Source organism: Abramis brama (assembly GCF_963993115.1).
Source record: "Abramis brama genome assembly, chromosome: 1".
Classification (NCBI taxonomy): Eukaryota; Metazoa; Chordata; class Actinopteri; order Cypriniformes; family Leuciscidae; genus Abramis; species Abramis brama.
This window is the reverse complement of record NC_139963.1, coordinates 39,318,901-39,339,715: the sequence shown is the minus strand read 5'-3', so window position 1 is coordinate 39,339,715 and position 20,815 is coordinate 39,318,901. Positions and strand designations below refer to the sequence as shown.

General features: G+C 37.7%; 1 protein-coding gene across 1 annotated transcript in view; it reads right to left on the bottom strand.

Annotated features, from left to right (window-relative positions):
- Window positions 1–2,032: 2,032 nt before the first annotated feature.
- The window catches only part of LOC311081236 (hemicentin-1-like), a 123,792-nt gene continuing 105,009 nt past the window's right edge, over window positions 2,033–20,815 (bottom strand). The window contains exons 14-21 of the mRNA XM_084111671.1: window positions 19,093–19,356; window positions 18,690–19,019; window positions 18,250–18,475; window positions 15,160–15,197; window positions 13,846–14,112; window positions 5,524–5,856; window positions 5,148–5,399; window positions 2,033–2,176 (exon numbers count right to left, since the gene is read on the bottom strand). Coding sequence (XP_083967797.1) covers window positions 2,169–2,176; window positions 5,148–5,399; window positions 5,524–5,856; window positions 13,846–14,112; window positions 15,160–15,197; window positions 18,250–18,475; window positions 18,690–19,019; window positions 19,093–19,356 — 1,718 coding nt within the window. The 3' untranslated portion in view covers window positions 2,033–2,168. The remainder of the gene's footprint in view (window positions 2,177–5,147; window positions 5,400–5,523; window positions 5,857–13,845; window positions 14,113–15,159; window positions 15,198–18,249; window positions 18,476–18,689; window positions 19,020–19,092; window positions 19,357–20,815) is intronic.

Sequence of the window (20,815 nt, the reverse complement as noted above, 5' to 3'; positions counted from 1 at the left end):
TGCATTTTTTTTTTTTTATTATTTCAATTCTGTATTTATCCCCACATTGCAAACATGACCCCACATGCTATCGACTCACCATTTCCTGTTCCTGTGAGTCCTCAAAGGAAGGGATGAAACCACAGCTTCCCCTTTTCTTGTGTCGGGTTAAACCATTTCTATTAATGGGGAAGGGAACTTAACCTTTGGTAATGTAGGCATGGAGAAATGTCTTATAGTGTTTACATTTAGTTTAAGTTGCTGAATGAGTTTATTTGAATTATTTTTGGATGTTAAATGTTTAAATGGTCATATGTTTATAGGCTACAAAGGTTTTTGGTATTGATGCCCCTGCAGATGATACGGTCTTGAGTGTAATGAGCCTAGGCTATATACAAGACAGTCTAAACTGAACCTTGGGAGGGTAAAGATGGGGTCATACTGCTGAATGTATTCATGAAGATTTTGCTGCCTGTAGCAATTTGCTTTCCTTTGTTTGTTGATATGCTGATTTGTAATTCTTTTCTTTGACACATCACTGTGAATATATTCACCCCTACTTCTTCACTGGCATTTAATAAAAATCTTCTTTGGATGATATCTGAGTCCTGAGCCTATCTACCACCTCCCCTCGATCTCCACGGGACACGTTATGACACTGACATTATTTAATATGCTGGCAGTTGTTACAAATTTAATAATTTGTATTTGTTTTTAATAAGCATGCAGTTCCATTGATTTTAGGGTTGGCTCAACTTACCCCATTCCCATGTGGTGGATGATGCAAACACCATGTTTACACAACTAGAACTACCATCTCCATGTCACAACTGTCCAAGATGATTAGCTAAGAGCTATGTATATGAACATGAAATGAGACTAACAATATCAAGCACCTGATCCTTAAAAGGTTAGTGCACCCAAAAATGAAAATTCTGTCATTAATTACTCATCATCATGTCGTTCCAAACCCGTAAGACTTTTTTTCATCTTCGGAACACAAATGAAGATCTTTTTGATGAAATCTGAGAGCTTTCTGTCCCTCCATTGTCAGCCTAAACAACTACCACTTTCAAGCCCCAGAAAGATAGGAAAGACATCATTACAGTAATCCATGTGACTCCAGTGGTTTAACCTCAATTTTATGAGTCCTTTGTTTGCACAAAAAACATAATCTACCACTTCATTTACAAAATCTCCATCGCTTGTTCACAAGAGCATGACGCATGTGTGTTGTGTTGACGCGAGACGTCTTTGCATGAATGGGCGTAGGAGATTAATATTTTGTAATTAAAGTAGTAAATTATGTTTTTTTGCGGAAATGCACCTGTGTCGGTTCATGAAATCGAAGTTAAACCACTGGAGTCACATGGATTACTTCAATTATGTCTTTACTCTCTTTCAGGGGCTTGAAAGTAGTAGTTGTGAAGACTGTCAATAGAGGGACAGAAATCTCTCAGATTTCATCAAAAAAAGATCTTCATTTGTGCTCCGAAACAACATGAGGGTAATGAGTAATTAATAACATCATAATGAAAGATATTCGATTATATATTCAAAATAATGTAAAATTTTCTTATATAATGTAAAATCAAATTTCCTTAGATTTTCCCACTCAAATTTTTAATCTAAGGTTTCATATGTGACTTTGAAAGGAGTAATTTCTAAGTAAAAGTCTAAATATCAACTCCTCTGCACCTGGCATGATACATAGATACAAGTTCAATGAGCCAATTTTATAAAAAAGAAAAGAAAAAAAGAAACATGCAGGCTATGGTGTTAAAGAGCATTCAATGAAACATGCTTGTGCTGAATGTAATGAAATGTACTCTTTAGTATTGTATTCACAGTTTATTTTTATTTATTATTATTGGGTGAGTAAATATCTGCAAAAACATTAAAATGTCAGAGCCATCACAATGTGTCATGGAACATACAAATGCTCTGTTAAAATTACCTTACACAAAATATTAATAATGCTAACTAGTATAGATTTTACACATGCTGTATGTATATAGGTTTGACTCTCATATTTAACAAATCATAACCCCTGAAATGAGAGTCCCCTAAAAGGTAACATATACAGTAGATCTAAAATGTAACAGCTAGCTAGATTTTGATCTGCCACGTTCAGAAAGTCCTGAGCGTACCATCTAGATGTCTTCGGTTCATTCTCAAGGTCTCTGGGCTTAAACACCTGTGAAACACACACAACAATGGTGAATGACAGGTTAGCAGAAGAAAAATGCTCGTGAACATTTAGAGATACAGAAACAAACATCTGAATACTCATTTACAGTATGTGGATCTGTCAAAACAAGACATAAGAAGTGTTGGAGACAAACAGGAGGATCTTAAAATCAAATTTTTACATTTTTTAAATCTCCCAAAACTATGAGAGAAATGTGATTCCTTTTCTAAGTAATGCTCCAAAGGTTTGGAACAACAGCTTAATAAATGACCGACCTTTCATTAAAGTGAACGGTCATTGTCATTGTCAAGGTGCAGTGTGTGAGATTGACAGCTAGCGGTTGAAATGGGTACTGCAGTCCAAATTCTAAATATTGGAGAGAGTTGTTTTCCACCCCGCCCCATCCTGCTTACACTCGAGCAATTGACGCTCACGCGGGTTGGGTTGCCAGATTGAGGACACGCAACAGGAACAAACACAATTGACAATGGAAGGTGAGGACGGATCCGGTGTTTCGATCCCCCTGCCAAATTACTACCCCCCTCGTTGAAGTCTAATCCTAACCCCTCCCCCACAACTAATCCTAAACCTACCAATACTAGGGGGGTAATAATTTGGCGGGGGTCGAAATTCGGCACAACACCCGGGGCACAATGGTAATTAAGTGCTTTTCCTAAAAATGAGAAAGAAAATACAGGGTATTAAAACAGTATGAAGTATGAACTACAAATAAAGTCAGTATGTGAGGCTAAATAGATGTGTTTTAGTCTGAATTAGGTAAGATGTGCTTCCATTTCAGTTTCAGCAATCCCTTCACTCGATTGGGATGTTCTCTTTTGTTCTGGGCGGCAAGTGCAGTAACTGTAACATCGGGCATATTTTGTAGTATTAAACATATTTATACCGACTTCATCAGGCTCCGAAAATTCTTCACAAAGAACACAAAGAATGGCCTTCTCAGCTGCCATAGTTGCAACTCTTGCGTCATCAGAACAGTGTGTTCAACGCATCACTGTTTCTGTTTAAAAACGTTGTGCAACGTTTTGTCGGGGCTGAACGCAGCCCTGCTTACATACAGCACCTTTAAGTTACCAGTGAATTACCACTGATCACAGGCATGGCATGAAATGCATTGCACATCTATGTAAACTAGTGAATTATGTTAAAGGTCATCCAGGACTGATAATCTAGCAATGCAATAAAAAGTGATCATGACTTTTTCTCTTGCGACAGAGAGAGGCTTTGTAATTACAGGAATTCCTGTTCTTGCTTTGCTTCCTGTTGCGGTTTAATTTACCAGATCTCACATCAGCACAAAACTTCTCACGCTGCTATCATACATGCATGTGATATGTATTATATTTGAAATGCACATTTCTACAGCCTCTGAATTATTAACGTGATCAAAACTTTGCTGAAAAACCTGTTGCACACAATGCCACTACATGCCTTGTTTTCTGACTGTTTATACCTTTTTAGCAAAGTACATTAAAATATCATTCTAAACTGTTAGATCTACTGGACTAAAGCAACTTAGGTTTTACAGGATTGTCATACATGTTGTTGTTTTTTAGAAGAAGTTTTTTATTTTATTTTCTAATATAACTGTTCCATGTCTTTTCTTTTATACGCTATATTTTCTCAGTTTTGGGACGTCTGCCTGTACATGAACTTTAATGACACCCCATTCATGTTATAGCTGCAAAGGGTGGGCCAACTATCAGTGTGTTTATAGGAATTTTTGACCATTTGTGAGGTCAGGCACTGATGTTGGACGAGAAGGCCTGTCTCGCAGTCTCCGCTCTAATTCATCCCAAAGGTGTTCTATCGGGTTGAGGTCAGGACTCTGTGCTGACCAGTCAAGTTCCTCCACACCAAACTCGCTCATTCATGTCTTTATGGACCTTGCTTTGTGCACTGGTGCGCAGTCATGTTGGAACAGGAAGGGGCCATTTTCTCACCATGGAAACCATGTTCTTGAGCTTGAAGGCCACACGAAGTTTGGAGGTCTGTAGCTATTGACTCTCTATTGACAGCACTGCAATTTTACGTGGCCGAGTTGCTGTTGTTCCCAATTGCTTCCACTTATAATACCACTAACAGTTGACTGTGGAATATTTAGTAGTGAGGAAATTTCACGAAAAGACTTGCACAAGTGGCAACCTATCACGGTCCCACGCTTGAATTCACTGAGCTTCTGAGAGCGACCCGTTCTTTTACAAATGTTTGAAGAACAAGTTACAGGGTTAAAGAACAGTTCATGCAATGAAAATTAATATTTACTCACTTAAATAATAAGTTTAAACTAAAAGTTTACAATAAGTTTAAACTTGTGTGACTTACCATTAATGCTTGTCAGTACTTTCGGCAGTGCACTTTAATCATAAAAAAGTGACAATAGCTTATGGTATTACATATAAAGATATTTAGTCCTTAAGTGGGTAAAAAAAAAGCACTCTAAAGTTCAGCTGATATTTAAACTATAATACATGTTCATTTATGTGTCCACAAACATTCAGTTTGCACATACGAATATGCTTTGAAATTAAATTACACAATCTATCAAAACAAAAATGTGTGGAATGTTGTATTAGGAGTATCTGTTAGTACGATCAGGGGATTAACTCGGTGAATGGTACTATGATGCTACACTGTCAGAACAAAAAAAAAAAAGTGCAAAAAATTGTATTCAGGGCTCCAGAAGCTTAGGGCAGTATTTGCACCTTATTTAGACCAGCATGCATTGCAGCATGTTTGTTTATTTCCACTGTTAAGATCAGTGTTCATCTATGTAAAGCTCCTGCGTATATATTTGCTGTGCAAGATGCTTTCTTCTCAGACTTAGAGGCAAATATTTTAGGGTTCACTTCACTTCATTTTAACTGTATGTAAAACATAAATAACTCAATGCATCATGTTGCCTTAGGGGGAAAAAAGGTCAACATTTATGTTTCCAATGTGGTTTGATTGCTCTCACCTTTGGATTTGTGCTTGATGACAAACTGTTTGCTCTTTTTCCCCAGGATATTAGACGCAGTGCATGTGTACACCCCTGGGCCCAAAGATGCAGCTGTCAAAACAGGCTGGTTATCAGCCTTTTCCTGAAGATTTGAGGTAGTCCAGATATACACAGGAGGCGGGTTACCCTCTGCAGTACAATCCAGTACCATTTCACTATCTTCACTGATTTCCAGTATCTCTTCCTCTGGACTGCGGAAGTCAGGTGGGTCTGATAAAAAAAAATTTTTTTTAGCATGCATTCAAAAAAGCATGTTCACATTGATAGCATATATTTACATTGAAATAAAATAAAAAGTTTGAACTATTGGGTGTTGGCGCCTTTATTCACTTACAGTGAACAGCAATGTTGAGAACTTCAGACTGAACTGTTGGAGGAGGTCGAGGGCCTTCTGCTCCCAGTTCCAGCTCTGCTTCACACCTGTACTGAGCTCCATCGTCAGCTCTGTTTGGGACAATCAGCAAGGTGGAGGACACCTGGACTGGCGTTGCAGGGGATAACTCAGAGAACGAGTGGTTGTAAACCTCGGTTTGTCCTCTGTACCATCTTAAAACAAGGTACTGAACAGGTGCGACGTTCTGCACCTCACACTGTAGCTGGTACTCTCTTCCCACCACCACTGGACTGCTGTGATTCAGTAAACTTATGGACACGCTGTCTGGTTTCTCTGTGTGAAGACAATTGGCAATTTAATCAATGATATTTAATGAGGATATTCAAACAAGGATATTCATTTAGACCAGTTTAATTTCAAGTCTTGTTTTGGATGCTGGTCTGTTTCTGGCACGAGCTGTTATTCTTGCAGGTTGACCAGTGTAATCACCAAGTGGTTAAAAACCACTTAGTAACCAAAGTAAAGGAATAGTTCACTCCAAAATGAAAACTGTGTCATCATTTATTGACCCTCATTATTGACTGGTAATCTTTTTCTCCACCAGAGCTCTCGAAATGTCAGTTCTGCTCATGTTAAAAATACTACCACACAAGCTCATTGGAAAACATGCCTGTAGCAACATTTCTGCAAAATGATATTACGTTGTTTTTTACATGTTTCGCAGCAATGTGAAATGCGTAGTGAGTGGCACGTTCAGTTTTATCGGTGAATTTGAATCTGCCAACTTTTTATTATGTTGGTGGTTGTACGTTTCAAAGCAGTTCAGAAATGAATGGTGGGTGCTGCTAATGCTCTATCGCGTTTGAAATTAACTTACACGTTACACCTAAACTTGCATTGGTCTGCTATCAATGGCTGCTATCAATGCCCCCAGAGTGTGTATGTGAAGTTTTAGCTCAAAATACCCAACAGATAATTTTTTACAGCATGTTTAAATTGTAATTTTTTGGGGCTCAGAAAAACGCGCTGTTTTAGTGTGTGCCCTTTAAATGCAAATAAGCTGCTGCTGCACGACCCAGGGGGCGGAGCTTCATGAGCTCGCGCTCAGTCTCTCAGGACAATTTCATCTCACGGAATGATGATAATATCAGAAACTTTCAGTAACGGTGTTCATTTCGAGTCGGACAATAATGCCTACAGAGTCAGAGTGCTGTATAGAGATGGAACAGGTATAGTTTAGTAGTTTAATTACGGCTATAACGTATTTGTCATCTGCTTGTATGTATCCGTTATTAATAGCCTACAAGTCTGCTGTTTCGGATCAGGTCCGAATGATGATCAAACATATACTGATGAGTTTAATAAAGTTTATTGTACATAACACAAAAGATGAAGCATCAGTTTTACTTCAGAAAATCACCCTAAGAGCTGAGTAAACACAATTAGGGCCTATAAGAAGTGCGCAAGTACATAAACAAATTTCGGTAGAGTTGAGGGAGCATTTTCTTTAAAAACAAAATAATTCCACCTCGTCTTCAGCGGCTGCCTCAGATTTCGCGAGTAAATAGAGAGAGCTATGTGGATTAATACATCCAGCCACACAACACCTACAACTCTTGGGAGACATTCTCGTCAGTGCAGCAGCTGTGAACTCGATCAGGGCGGGTCTATGTCGAAACGGCAGTGTCTGTCAACACTCGTGGGCGGGGCCTGTGCTTAGTGACGTCACTAAAGCCGCATTCTGAAAACAGGTCGTTGGGAGACACTGCTGATGATTTATGGGGATTAATAAAAAAGGAGTGAGTGGATTTTTATCACTATTGGCTGGTTGTGTACACACACTGCCAACACACATTTATGTCCAAACAGCATGCAAAGTGAATTTTGCATAATAGGGGACCTTTAAAGTAACAGGAGTGAGTCTTCTGTTTTGTTGATTTAATACTGTAAATATTAGTTGATATAATACTATTCACCTGAATTATGAGTTTTAAGGTTGCAATTACTTATATTGTAGAGATTAGCATTAATGTGAAGCCAGTCCAACACAAAGTGACTTAAATGTCTTCTTTATATTTTGTAGAAGATGGAGAGAAAACCCATACTATGTAGGTGCCAGAAACACCCACCTATTGCATCCTGTAATGTAATGGAAGGAGCGAAACACACCTGCAACCCTCTCTTTTCTCCCTTTTTTGGAGGTTTACAAACTTTCCTCTTTCTCCCTCCCTCTTTCTTCTTCACTCCCTCCTTCTTTCTCTTTCTGCCTCCTTCGCTGTGAAGTACTACTAGCACTAGTACATCACTTCAACACAGAAATCTTATGCACACACAGTCATATACACTCTCCAGAGGTGGGAGTAAGTCACACATGTGCAAGTCACAAGTAAGTCTTAAGTCTTAACCTTCAAGTCTCAAGCAAGTCCAAGTCAATTTCAAGTAAGTCACTGCTTTATGTCAAGCAATTCAAGTCAAGTCATAGCTTGGGTTAAGCAAGTCACTGGCAAGTCAAATGTTTGACGATTTAACTGAATTTATATATTAAAATAAGTTAAAACTGTAGTAGTTACGGAGTATGGGATTTTTATTTGCAACAAAAAAAAATGCAATATACATTTCTACTCAGAAGGACTCCACATACAGCTGAGTTGTTAATACAATAAAAATCTAAAAAAATTAAATAAAATGTAAAACTACATAGCCTAAAATGTAACTGAAATTAGGCCAACATAAAAGCATGTAAAATATTGAAACCGCTGCTGTACCTAAATATGCCTCAAACATTGCAGAAGACCATTAAAAAGTAGGCTATTAATCAATGCAAGTATACTGGTTTCTATGCCACCAAATGGCATTCTTCAAACAAGCACCCCCTTTATGGAACATGAACATACCAGTATATATCCTCAAGTTAGATATTTACAAAGAGAAAGAGAGGTTATTTGATTTAGTATGATTAAAGCGAGTGAATGTGTGTGCGTATGAGTGAAGAGTGTATTGTTTGCATGTGCATGGTTGAGTTTGACTGTTTTTTTATTTTCGTGTGTGTGTGTGGGGGGGGGGGGGGTGTGATTTGAGTGTGATTAATATTTGTGAGTGAATGTGTGTGCATCTGTATGAGTGAAGAGTGTATTGTTTGTTTGCATGTGCATGGTTGTGCTTGCAAGTTCGAGGTTTTTATTAATTTTTTGTTTGTTTTGTTTTGTTTATTTGTGGATGCATGGTTGGGTACACAAGTCTGTATGATTTTTTTTTTATTTGTGTGTGTGAAGGTGTATACAATCTTTTATGTGCATCCCCAAAAACTATCCATAGGCTTTTCACTCAAATTCTAACACTGAAGACAAATTATTAGACAGTGTACGATGACAAAAGCACAACGTTGTGTTTTATTGCGAGTGTACACAAATATAAGTAAACACTCTGCAGTTTGAATGATGTCCTGTACTATGAACTAAATGACAGAGTATGTTTTTTTATGTTTCCACTGTTCGATCGCGCCCACGCCTCTCTCTCACACTCACACGCAACATATTTCATCATTGCAATCTTGACATCGCACTCGCAGCCTGTTCATTATAGAGTGCCGAAGTTATGACGTCACTTTGTAGGCCAAAACGCGGAAGTGAGTTAGCATTTTAGCACTACCGGTTCCCTCGCCCTAAAGTCTATGGGTTTTTTGAATGGGTTTTTGCTAAATCGCCTGAAATAAGGTCTGTGGTTAACAAAGCCTCTAAATATTTTCACGTTTTGATCTTTGACATAAAACACACCAGTTATAACCTGCTTGTGATTTTTTTAAACTTTATTGTGTCTTAAAAACGGTGGTTGCTAACAAGTTGCTAAAAGGGACTACATCCTTTGGCGGGGACTTTAGACGTCATCATGACAAACATGAAATCTCTCACTAGCCCGCGTTTCAGCTTCACGTTTAGCTTCACGTTCTTAGAAGTTTACCTTTCAGTTAATATACATAACGTTATTTTTGTTTTGTCCCGAGATGCAACCACAAGTCATCGAATGAAAATGAAATCTCGTTTTACCGTTTTCCGTCCGATGTTACCCAGCGGAGACTCTGGGTTCGTGCCAGATGGAGTAAAAAAGGCTAGCAGTAGCAAGAATAAGCGTTTTTCATAACCAAATCAACAGCTAAAATACCTTTTGTCTTTCTCTTAAAATATCTAAAAGCTTGTTTACTTTGCCACTGTTTAATAGATTAGATCCGCTGCAGTTTTATTAAAGGCTAACGTTACGTTGAGAAATGTGTTTAATTAAAATATTCAAAAATAATACCTGGTTTATTGACTTTTATTGTAACTTGTTTGGATATAATTATAGAAAGGGTGGGTCCTGCACCCTGATATTTGTGAACTTGGCTTTTACCCACTTATAATAATATGATTGTATTTGTAAACAGCATTACCGGTAGTTAAGGCATTAGGTAACAATGTTAATCTTTGTTATTTTAGTAGTAAATGTTAAACTATATTTAATATGCTATATAAACGTGGACAATTCCCAGAGAACACGCTGATATGTATAGCCTTAATGCACTGTAAGTTGCCTGTCTGACAAATACACAAATTAAATGTTAAACTATTGTATACTACTTGTATACTATTGTAACTACACTCCAGTCAGCTCACAGTAATGTGAATGTGAGATAAAATTTACTACACTGGCTCTCACATTGGGGCTTGTGGATTACCAGGTAAAAATATATAGAAAATGTTAACAAAATGAGTATATATGGTTTATTTAGGGAACATATATGGTTTAATTCTAATATATTATAATAAGCATTTGCTATTGGACAATTCTCTTTAAATTCAGCATATATAATTATATACAACTATTATATTAAATGTTTGGAACTTAACTGTGTTATGCTTGTTCAGAGATTATTTGTATAGTTATCTTAAATACGCACGCATAAACAAAATTAGTTTCTAACATTTTTGGAAAAAACGAATGGGCAATATTTCTCATGAAAAAGTGGATAATTGTTCATACCATAGACTGTAAAAAATAGGTTCATACACAGCGCAGATCATAATGAGCGAGCGTGTTTTTTAAATAAAGTTTGAGGAAGCTTGATGATGACGTTGATCCGCGACCATGGTGTGCTGGTGTGCTGTAGTCCGTTTATAGCCTACTGTTAGCATTTTATATCTGACGGCTTTATTTAGGCTTCAAAATGTATACATTTTGGATTAACTTGTAAAGATTATCTTGATAGACAAAACGTGTTAGGGTCACAACTCTTTGTTGAACACAGATCTTATTTTTTGCGATTTTCCAAAAGTCTATGGGGAAAATGCATTGCTTTTCGATCGAGGGAACCCATGCGCCGCTAACTTCCGGGTTGTCCTACAAAATGACGTCATAACTTCGGCACTCTATTCACCTTATTTTTAACGGAAATACGGACGCAGCCAGTTGACGGTATTTTGTGCGAGACTTCCGGTCAGGCACTTCCGGTCACTGGCGAGCTCACCGTAGCGGTTAATCAAACAAGTATTCATAACAACTAACTCATCGTTATGGCTTCAAGGAAGACCAGGATTGTTTGTGCAGTTAGAGGTTGTCATAATAACTGGTACAAAAGAAAGATTTACTTGGCGTTTCTGTTGCGTGACGTTTTCTATGTCTCTGCACACCAGAAACGTGTCTGACGCGGCGCTGCTGCTGCCTGGTGACATATGATAAGCCTCATTGGTGATATATTCGACATATGGGGAGAGAGTTGTGGAAGGCCTATATGTTAAACATAAATATATATAGCAGCAAAGACAACGTCGGCAGTATTGACGCAAAATAGGCTACAGAATATTTCGTTCTGTATTGACAGGTGCGATATTAGAAAATCAAAATAATATTTTTTAATTGCATTTATATCTGCACTTATGTTTCGCACCTTGGAATGCTTATTTGTGTGTGTGTGTGTGTGTGCAGTTTTGAGACAGTCCCTTAATTTGCTTGGCGAATGTCTAACGAATGTCCAACATAAAACCTACTTTACCGCACCCTTCGCCTGTGGTTAAAAGCTTTACATTTGAAGAAACCACCGAAACGACCGTATGTTTGTTCTTTTCATTTCGTGAACACAAGACCTACAGAAGACCACCCGATACCAGAAAAGTGGCTGGGCTATGAAGTCTCAATAAAAAACTCTAAGGAGAAACAAAATCATAGTAACCCCTGTATAAAATCTAGTCATAATGGCATGATCATGGCGTTTATTTTGTATGATTTACAATTATTTATAGCCATCTACTTATTGCTATCCTGTGATTTGGTTGCATTCTGATGGCATTATTAATACATTTGACATGACAAAATACCTCCATATATAGTCCAGCGCTGGCTCGGCCGTGTTTAGGGCGGTGCTGAAGGCGCCGGCGAAGTTGGCAGTCTGCCAACTAGATGCATGAGTGTTTTCAACCAGGTCCGGTACCCGCACTGGGTGAGGCGGGGCTTTAGATCTTTGTTGTATTCATCTGTTACGTTATGTGTAACATTTTTCTGTCAATTCTGCATAATCCTTTGCGATTGATATCGTTAGTTAGCCCAGGGAAGCGAGGAAACGGAAGTGCCGCACAAAAACCGGATACTGGACCCATGTTTACTTCCGCGTTCGAAAATAAGGTGAATAGCCACAGAGCTAAGGCGGGGCAGATTAGGTGACAGTTAAGAACCCGCGTATCTAACAGTAGTTCTGCATTATACATTCATTAATTTGCACGGGAGTGTTATTTATTTTTATACCGTGTAAATTCATGCACCAACCGTGACGCCCGTACCGTTTCGGTTCAATACGAATACATGTAGCCTACCGTTTCACCCCTAGTCTGTGCAGCTCCAGTTCCAAGTCGAACAAGCCTGTTAGCACATTTTTTACAGTCTGTTAGCACTCTTTGCTTGCCTGCTGCGTCACGTGGTTAGGTTGCGGTGCGTTCAAAAACAGTTATTTATTAAACAGAATACAAGTTATTTCGATTCATTTAACTCAAGTCCGAGTCAAGTCTCAAGTCATGAATGTAAAGTCAAAGTCAAGTCAAGTCTTTTATAAATATTTGTCAAGCAAGTCTCAAGTCCTAAAATTTGCGACTTAAGTCCGACTCGAGTCAAGTCATGTGACTCGAGTCCCCCACCTCTCTCATACACACACATGCACCTTAATATATAGTGATAATTTTGTTGTCACAAATATCAATTATTTGAACATATAACCAACAATTTCTTTAAAATAAACACTTTCTTGTGGGGAAAACAAAGGAATTAATTGACATGCTTTTAAACATGCTTTTTAAATGGCACATGAGTTTTGTTAACAGGACTGAGAAAACATACGTCCATCTTCTGCTTAGAAACCTTGTAAAAAATTAAATAAAGTTGCCTGAGATTAACCAATACTCATTTTGAATAGTTAAATATGTGTAGTATTAGATTCAGTGTTGAAAAAAGAGAAAAAAATTATGTTTAATTTTGAAGAGTTACAACAAGCAAATGCCACCCATTCGGTGGAATGGCCCTCATAGCTCTAAAATTACGTTTTGAAATTAGAAATGGAGGCTTGATTAGATGTGTAAGAAATTAGTCGTACACACAAGAGCGTTTTAAGGACAAATATCTTGAAATACATCATCCGAACATTGATTTGAGGTGAGGTAACTGTAGTATAAGCAGAATAATTGACTCCGGGCCATTGAATTATTGCTGCTTCGCATTATGGCCGCATTACCACCTCGGGTGTGCATTATTTTTCTAAAAATTAAACGGCCCATTGTCAATTATTCCTTACATAATCTGGCCCATAATAATAATTTGTGTGAAACGGTTGTTGTTGTTTTCTGTTTGTTACATTCCTGCCTCTTTCCCGTTTTTTTTTTTTTGTTAGGACTTTTAAGTTGATGTGTTTTCTGTTTGTTTCTGTGTTCATGTGTTTAGTTCCCTGTTTGCCCTTACAACCCTAGTTATTTTCCATGACTACTCATCACCTTCACCTGTCCCTTGTCAGCCCCTCATTATCTCGTGTATTTAAAGTGTTTTCCGTGTTCTTCATCACGTCTTGTCCAGTGTTGGCTGTTTTGTTGTTGAGATTTCAGTTCTGCTCCTGATGTTCCGTGTTTCACTAATAGTTTGAGCTTGTGCCTTATTTTTGTAAATAAATAACACTGTATTTGGATCCAGCTCTCCCCTTTCTGAGTCTGAAGTCTAAAAAAATGTCATCATATTTTTCATGATTTAAATTTTTGGATTAATTAGCCCTTTAAAAATCAGACTTTTTTTTCAGAAGGTGTTTTTAAATACTGTACTTACTGTATAGAACCAGGTTAAGTTTTTCCTCACACTGCCTGGGTGCAGTGAAAAAAACACCATAGCAGATTGGCTCCTCAATCCAGTCAGTCAAACTGTCCACCCGCCACTGAACGCTGAGGTCACGCTGAGTGTGTGATGCGGCAATGACCGATTCCCATCCCAGCACACGTACCGGACGAGAGGCCACACAGCTGGCCGACACCGCATCCCCAAATTTCACCACTACTCTGGAGGGAGAGATCTCTAGGGAGCAACTGTCACCTGACACTGAAGGAGGTGTGCATCAGAATATCATCAAAATCACATCAGATGAATGCAACTTGCCATATATGGAGACGATTTAATCATTTTCTTGCATATTATTAAAAATCAATTATTGTGCAGCCAACCAGAATGCTATCCAACAGAATGTAGATGTAACTATAAACTCATTATCTTTCTACTAACACATTACATTCAGAAACCACAGTTTATAAAGTGTAATGTAAAATATTTCTCGAGTGAGCTTTACACACCGCCAAAAACGGCACAGAAAAATTCTGTAGGTTTTCATAGGAATTTAGCAACTGTTATAGTACTTGAAGAGATACACACTGCATAATTGTTTACTCTGAGCGTAACCTGAAATACTATAAAACAACCAGCGTTATTTGCACACTGCAACATCTTACCTATTCCGATAATGGACAGACCAAGAAAGCATAAGAGATTGTTTTTCATTTTGATGAAATTGGTTGAAATCTGCTATATTCCGGACACAGAGGCGAGAGGAATTCCGACTCGGTCTTGCTTGGCAACTAAAAACAGTGAACTGTGAGAGCCAACAAAAGCCTTCCCTTGTCCTGAAAGGCCTGAAGGGGGAATTGAAGCAGTGGGCCTCATTAGAATCAGCTCTCCCTCTGCTCACACTTTAATATTTCACATTCTCCCCCATGTTTCTTGTAAAGTGTCAGTCTTTATTTATCACATCTGAGAGTAGTGTACTGAAGGCTGAAATGTGGTTCATTATTAACGAATCCTTAAATTAGAATGTTTATAATTTTATAATCGGATTAGCAACTAATTTGTCTTTCACCTAAAAGTAGCCAATTACACTAACTAGTGTTGAGTCATGTTTATTGTTTCAGTGGATCACAACATACATCATCCACAGACTATATTCAATTTGAAGATTACTCACAGTGAATTGTCATTATTTCTACACCTCATAGAGATGTCACCGTTTATGCATTTATGTTGGTTTAAAATCTACTGAGTTCCGACTAGCTGTCTTAAAATGCTTCACTGCAGGCAGGTTGCCATGACAACACTCACTCACAGGAAGTTTTGGCAGACTGAAGTCGCTCAGGTCACTGTGTTATTACACAAAAGAGACACAAAGAAGTCTTCATTTAAAAAGTACAAGGTTTAGAATTTATGTTTCTCTAAAGTAATTATTACTTCCTTGGGTGTGAAATGACTCATGGTGATTTAGAAAGATTCATAACAATCACATAGCCACTAGTAATCCGTTTTTTTTTCATAAAGTGTTCACTTCAAACATCAAAAAAATGATTGGTTGTGGGTGGCCAGTAAACAAGTCTCTATATGATATTATGGTCTCTAGATGGCTCCTCTTTCTGTCATAATAATTAGATAACAAGAAGTGTGGTGTTAAAAGCCCCCTGTGGTGAAAATCAAGCTTTTAATGTTGTTTATATCTATGTGTTGTTTTTAATATGCTTTAAGACAAACCATGAGCAAATTCATAAGTCAACACCATTGCCCAGTATATTCACCTTAAAACTGCAGCGAACCAAACACAGTCTCAAAAACATGGTTTGAAATCGCTGGTGTTTCTGACGTCACAAACTACCAGGTCAACGAGTGGATCTTTGAGCTGGTGTGAGTGAGTGGAGGCGGGGTTAATTTGAATATTCATTGAAATAAGGCAAGGCTGTAGAGTTACATTCAAGCTATTTTAACGCATAACAAATTTTTTTCACGAAAAAAATGTTTAAATATAACATTTTGGTGATCAAAAGTGAGTTTTAAGGGATAAAATGATTGATTACAGGGGGACTTTAAGATAATATACAAGAGAGCACCTGGCACATAGAAACAAACACGACAAGCCATGTGCTCACACCAAACATAAGAACAGGAGCACCTGGGCAGCGAACACAATCACAAGCCATGTGCTCAAACAAAACATGACACGAACACATAGCTAATTAGAGGAGTCACAAGCCACATGTTCACACAAATCATAACATGACAGCAAGCAGCCGATGAAAACATGAACCACATGCTACATAGAACACAACAACACAAGAATACCCAGCAAATGAAAACATAACTCTACAAAAACACGCAAGACAAGAGTGAATGAACACTCAAGTCATACTCTCAAACATGGAGCATGAATGTACAAACCCCGACACAGAACCAAAACCATAGACAGGAGTGCCAGGATCCGAACACCATGCTCCCCACATGAAACAAAGCACATGGACAAGAGAACGCATGGCTCGAGCACACTCGAATCTGCACGCTTGCGCAAAGACAAGACGATACATGAGTTTCAGGGCTCTGTCACAAAACTAAACCAGACTCAAGTGACAGAACTTTCAATGAAAAACACCTTAAAATGTAGTTTTTTTAAAGAAAAAAGAAAAAAACATGTAAGGCATCACAGCCATCCACTGTCACAAAGAGTTAAACATACTCGTGGTGCATCACTATCTGGCTAGATGGCTTGCTGTGGTTAACATGTTTTTCTATAACACCTTGTGTGTATTCTCACTGACTTTGTGTGAAAACTACATGTGTGTGAAACTGCGACCCTGCCCAAGCTGTAATTGCTGCTAATTCAGTTTTTCAAAGCCATTTTCTTGTGATATAAAAATAAAATCAAACAAAACATCAAAATATCTTGTGCAGAGCTGAAATGGCGGGGGGGTCTCTCGCTCCCTCTCTCTATACGTTCTTATCCCGGTAGACGTAGAATCCACAGCTAGATCAATGAGAAACCCTATGATTACAACGACCATCATTTGAAGTGTCACACAGTTCTGAAATTATCGTACATTATAGGATTTTTTCCATTATTGATCGTACATCGTACAGAGGTCAAAATTATCGTACAAATACGATAATTATCGTACATCTGGCAACACTGTGCTCAGCTCACATTCACAGAGTACAGAAGAAATTTAAAAGATGAACTGAGCAATGAATGATTAATACTCAATACCTTTAATTGAGGCATTACAAGATGACAAACAATCAAATATACTAGAATACAGCTGTTATAAACAATAATGTCAAAAACATTACATTTTATCATTTACTTAGTTTTCTTTTTAAATTATGTCATGTACATCAGTGGTTCTCAGTTGTTGTTTTCCTTTTCCAGATTTCCAGATCCAGATTTTACACTAGACATGAACACTGCTATATTTGTTTATTATATAAAAGTAAATATTGTTTATTAATACAAATGACAGACTGGCAGGAAAACAGTTCTAAACTTCACAGTGACCAGTTAAAGAACCTATGATATACATACATTTAAACCTAAAATCTAAATATTAACAGATATATGGTATCAAAAATGAAAACAAATGATATATTAACATACAAAACATTGGGTTAAGGCAATAATATTTACCATATTTTGTTATGTGGTGAGATTTCAAAGTGCTAATTTATTTTGTCCAATAACTTCTTAAAAAAAAAAAAAAAAAAAAGTAAACATTTAAGAAAATTTACTTTTCAATGACAGATGTTTAATTTAATGCTTTTAAAGGCAGGGATTTTATTCATGAATAAAATGGATGTGTAATAGCAGTTTTCCTGATCATGCATCAAGTCATTAAATACATATTTACAAGTCAACAGCATTTTTAGTCCCATTTTGGAGAAAAAAACAATTCTGCAGCTATTTCTCTCTTATGTGACAATTATCGATGCAACCAGATGCTGTGAGAAGATAAGAACATTCCAGAATGTGGGACGACTGCCTGTGAAAGAAGAGCTGTGTGAATGACGGTACAAACAGAAACACACACACAATGTTTTCAAAGCTCAATCCCTGTCTACAGTTACAGAAGAGAGAAGAGCAGTGCTGGAGCTGCTGAAGAAACACCGACCCGACATCCAGAAAGAGTTTTTGTCTTATATCAGCACAAAATACTCAAGTAAGTCATCAGATATTTCACAAATGTGCCCTCAGATTCCTTCCTCATTTTCAATGAGAGCAAAATGACTAAGCTAAATACATAAAAAGAAATTCAATGCAAAATGTCTTAATGAGCATTTATAAAATCCTATTCAAATATAAGCAAAAAATAATTACTGTAAATTATACATTTTATCAAACAAAGGATATGCAGTTCAATTTTCTTTTCATTTATAACCAACCTGTAGATTTGAGGATGAACACTTTGCAGTCTCTTCCCAGAGAGTTTGTGGCGATGCACGTGTAGTTTCCTGAGCTGAGCGTGGAGGACCGAGGAGCTGATCGTCTCTTTCAGATGTTCTGAGTGCCATGAGTACGTAGGAGCCGGGTTTGCCTTCACTGTACAGTTTAGTGTGAGCTCTTCATTTATATATATGGTCTCTGTTGAACTGGAGTGTTTTGGTTTATCTGAGGATGAAAGAGGAACATATTTTCACAACTGAAACATATTTATGTTAATTTATAATATGCAATATTTATCAAATGATCTCAGTTAATAAACAAAACTCTGCATATGATGAAATATGACAGTTGCACATCCTTCATGCTAGAAGACCCTTCAGAAAGTATAAACTGAATTAAATTTAATCAAATTTACAAGCTTAGCAATAAGTTAACCTACAGTAAACTTCAACATTGAGTGTTTCTGATGGGGCTGTTGGAAGAGGTCGAGGTCCTTCTTCTCCCAGTTCCAGCTTTGCTTCACACCAGTACTGAGCTCCATCATCAGCTCTGTCTGGACGGATCAGGAGTTTAGATGTTTCACTGACTGGAGTCTTGATGGTGTCAGTGAAGGTGGTTTGATCCACCAGAGTCTGTCCTTTGTACCAGTTGACAGTGAGACTCTGAACAGGAGCCACATTGAGAACGTCACACTGGAGCTCATACTGGTTTCCCTCCATCATTGGTCCGTTGTGATTCACAGTGCTGATGGACACACTGTCTGGAGTCTCTGTGGAGGAAGATTTACACACACAAGACATTTCTGAGAATGAAAAGATAAAAATATCAACAGAGAAACTCACTGTAAATAGTCACTGGGAGATTCACTTCACACTGTCTCTTATCATAGTTCATGTAGCAGGATGGCTCTATGCCCCATTCTCTCAGTTCTGGCACTCTCCATGTGGTCAGACTGTCTCTGGTCATGGGCACTGCTCCCTCACTGGCTTCCCATCCCATTCCTCTATGCGGGACAGAAGTGCTGCAGTCGACTGAGACAGAACCGCCGTACCTCACAACAACTCTCTGTGGGTTGAGCTGAAGAGGACATTCATCAGCATGTGAACCTGTTAAACACATTGAGAAGGATGTGATTTAAAACTGGTGAAGATTCAGCACAGAATAGCATCACTAAAGTATTGGATTACAAGCAGACACAGAAATAACTTTCTAAGAGTCATTAAGACCTGCAAACTGAACACTGGTCCATGATAGGCCTCTATAGTTTTGTATTTTATAGAGTTGGGACCATGACATCTTAATAGCTAGTGAAAAATGTAATGGGTTTCTGTAAAAGCCCATCTATTGTCATATGCAACAAAAAAGCTTTACTAATACAGTAGCGAGGCAATATTTGGCAGGGTTAGTCCAAACTCAAACATGTCAACTGAACAGAAATGAATTTACCACTCCCAACTCTGTTAATTTAGCCTACAGTAAAGTAAAAGCTAAACTTTAAAACATATTTTGTCTCATTCCAGATGCATCGGAATAATAAAAGGCAGAATTTAGTCAACATACACGCCTGTGAAACTCAACAGCTGTGAAACTGCCAAGAGATAAAAAAAAGTCCAAAGAAATATTGTAACATATTGAAAAACAATTGATCAGAAAATACTGTAAATAAGACCCAACTTTATCACTGTAACTCAGAGTGCAAGTCTGTGACTGAATAGCTGTAGCTCGAGCAACGCAATAGTGAAACAAAAAAAATAACTAACCCCACCCATAAACTATTTTGAGAGGAAATTTCACTGGGTTGACCTCACGAACATTATTTATTAATGGATGACTGCAAAACATACTCAGAAACAAAATTAAATCTAGAAATAACCTGAATCCTTGCAATGATAGTATTACCCTAACCAGACAACCAGAAAATACGTAGATGAGACTGACGCTGGATGTTGGAGTTATTTTGGTTCATAATTTGATGCTCTCACAGAAATTTGACATCATACAAATAATAATAATAATAATAATAATAATAATCTAAAGTTTCTCTGAAAAACATTTTTCAAGGGGTCCTTGGCCTGAAAAAAAGTTTCTGTTTTATTGCACACAGCGCCCACCTTAGACGGTGGGCCGAGGGGAGATTTTGTGTTTTCAGACGATCTGTGGTGATGGATAACCCAGTTTTTTATATGTAACCGCAACGCTTTTCAACAAAGCAAATAAAAATGGTTGCCACTCACATACTTTGTCCATTACTATAATATCAGTAAATTTCTCCAGGTTATTTTCCCGGCGAATAGAGCAGGCAGCTACGTGTGGGGTCCGACATGCATGACATATTTGTTGCCTTCATCCAATAGCGTGCGTGGGAAAGTGTCGGTGTTGGTGACGCGTTTTACCCACTTATGCTACTGTACATATTCAGTAACACAAAATGTGAATGTAGAGGTAACGTTATCCATTCTTACTGTTTTTATTGTATGTAACCATCTTTTGTCATACGATGTCCTGTCATTTCTTTGTAATCTTTAATAAATACACCGTTTTGATTTCACACATTTGATCCATGGT